This window comes from Frieseomelitta varia, unplaced genomic scaffold (assembly GCF_011392965.1).
Source record: "Frieseomelitta varia isolate USP_RPSP 00005682 unplaced genomic scaffold, Fvar_1.2 scaffold_145, whole genome shotgun sequence".
Lineage (NCBI taxonomy): Eukaryota > Metazoa > Arthropoda > Insecta > Hymenoptera > Apidae > Frieseomelitta > Frieseomelitta varia.
The window spans coordinates 17,428-19,361 of NW_025109139.1; the positions used below are offsets into that span (position 1 = coordinate 17,428).

The 1,934-nt window shown below is 53.1% G+C and overlaps 1 protein-coding gene across 1 annotated transcript; it reads right to left on the minus strand.

The window, feature by feature from the left end:
• Positions 1–366: 366 nt before the first annotated feature.
• On the minus strand, positions 367–1,445 carry LOC122533353 (homeobox protein HMX3-like; the record flags this gene model as incomplete). The annotated part of the gene is made up of 1 exon (XM_043662986.1): positions 367–1,445. A coding segment is annotated over one exon (891 nt), but the record flags the coding sequence as incomplete, so codon positions are not given.
• Positions 1,446–1,934: the final 489 nt, after the last annotated feature.

The following is a 1,934-nucleotide window of genomic DNA, read 5'->3' on the forward strand; positions in this document are numbered from 1 at the left end:
CACACATTTCAATTTAAATGGAGAGAAATGAAAATGGCAACAGAGTGAAAATAAATGACAGAAGACTTCCCTTCGGTAATGAGAACGTTACATGGAATATTTTAACTACCTAGTAAGCAATATAGATCTGTAAACAGTTAACAATAAATAAAACTATTACAATTTCAAAAACATACCGCCAACAGCCACACAATTTGTGAAAAAGAAAAGGAGTCTTCGATAAAACGTCGGACCGCAAAGAGTTTTAACAAACTTTCGTAAATCGGTTCTCTATACGGCGAAGTTAATCCGAAAATAGGGAGAAGCGAAACGTCGTAAAGAAGAGGCTACCTGGCTGATTGTGAGGGAAGCAAGCAGGCAGGCAGGCAGGAAGGCAGGCAGGCAGGCAGGCGGGCAGACAGGCAGGCACGATCGACGATTCAAGATGATCGAAACGACGACAGAAGAGAAACGGTTTATCCGGACAAGGCGATCGAGGCGAGTCGCGAGAGTGAGATCGCGGCGTCGGCGGTGGTTGGTTGTAGCGGGCCGACGGTCTCGTGAGCCGGACGGTGTTATTGCGAGGAGGATTGGGGTGGTTGGCCGTTAGGCGGGGGCGGCGGGGGCGGCGGCGGTTGTGGGTGTACCTGGTGGGGTAGGAGAGTGTGCGCCTGCACGTGAGCCGGATGATGATGGTGGTGCTGATGGTGATGGGAGTAGAAGATCGGCTGGGCGGTGGTAGGGGGGCAGGAGGTGCCGACGCCGACACCGACGCCGACTCCGACGCCGACCGAGTGCGAGAGCGCCGAAGTGGCGACCGACGCTGGCGCAGCGGCCGCCGACGGCGCAGCCACCGACACCGAGACACTGCCGGACGTTCCGGTTCCAGCGGACGCCTCGTGATACAGTATCGGCACCCTGACCAGCCTCTGTGCCGCGTGCGCCATGTTTGCCGCCTCGAGTTCCGCGGCGAGCTGCCTCTTCCACTTGTTACGACGGTTCTGGAACCAGATCTTCACCTGAGTCTCGGTCAGCCGCAACGACGCGGCGAGACCGGCGCGTTCGGACGACGAAAGGTAGCGTTTCATGTCGAACGTGCTCTCCAATTGGAACACCTGCGACCGCGAGAACACTGTCCGCGTCTTCTTCTTCCGTTTCATGCTACTCGAGTCGCGACCGTCCACGCCAACTTGCACGCTGTTTTGTCCGCCGCCGCCACCGCCTCCACCGCCGCCGCTGCCGCCATTCCCTGTGCCACCGCCGCTACCACCGTGAAGGCTCGTCGAATTCGTGGATTCCCCTTCGCCGTCCGCATCCGGGCAGTCGTCTTGCTCGCCTAGGTCGTCGTGTCCTTCGTCGCCGGTTGACGGGCTCCGTGTCCGATGCAGCCGCTCCTCCCCGTTCTCATCGTCCAAATCGTCTGTAACAAAGCACCGTTTCTTCAGAGTTGTTAAGCTTCCTTCAGGCTAACAAATGACAATAGTGGAATGTTTGAGGCAGCAATGACCAACCAGATTGTTGACTCTCCCATTCTCGCGTCGCTTCCATCTATTCTATATTAAGTTTAGTCTCAACGCTTCGAAAATTCCGAAGCGATCGAATAAAGAGACAAATCTGGCAGATCTGATTGTACAACGTACTGAATTTCAGAACTGCTTCTCTACAAAGAACAAGAAACGTATCTTATCCTGTTTCTCCCCTGTCGTTACGTTTATCGGAAAAACCGGAACGAATTGTACTTTACAAGAAGGAGGGGATTCATCGCGAACCAACTAGAAAATAAAAACAGTGTAGAATGTTCAATTTGTATCAAATGTCTGCAGTTATCCTTAATGCTTATAGTCGGCTCGCGATAATAAGCAAAGAGAATGCACGCCAAAGTTCCAAAGTTACCGAGCAAGTTTGGAAACGTTGTTGCGGAGAATCGATTTCGCCGCAAAGGAGAAGCTATAAAA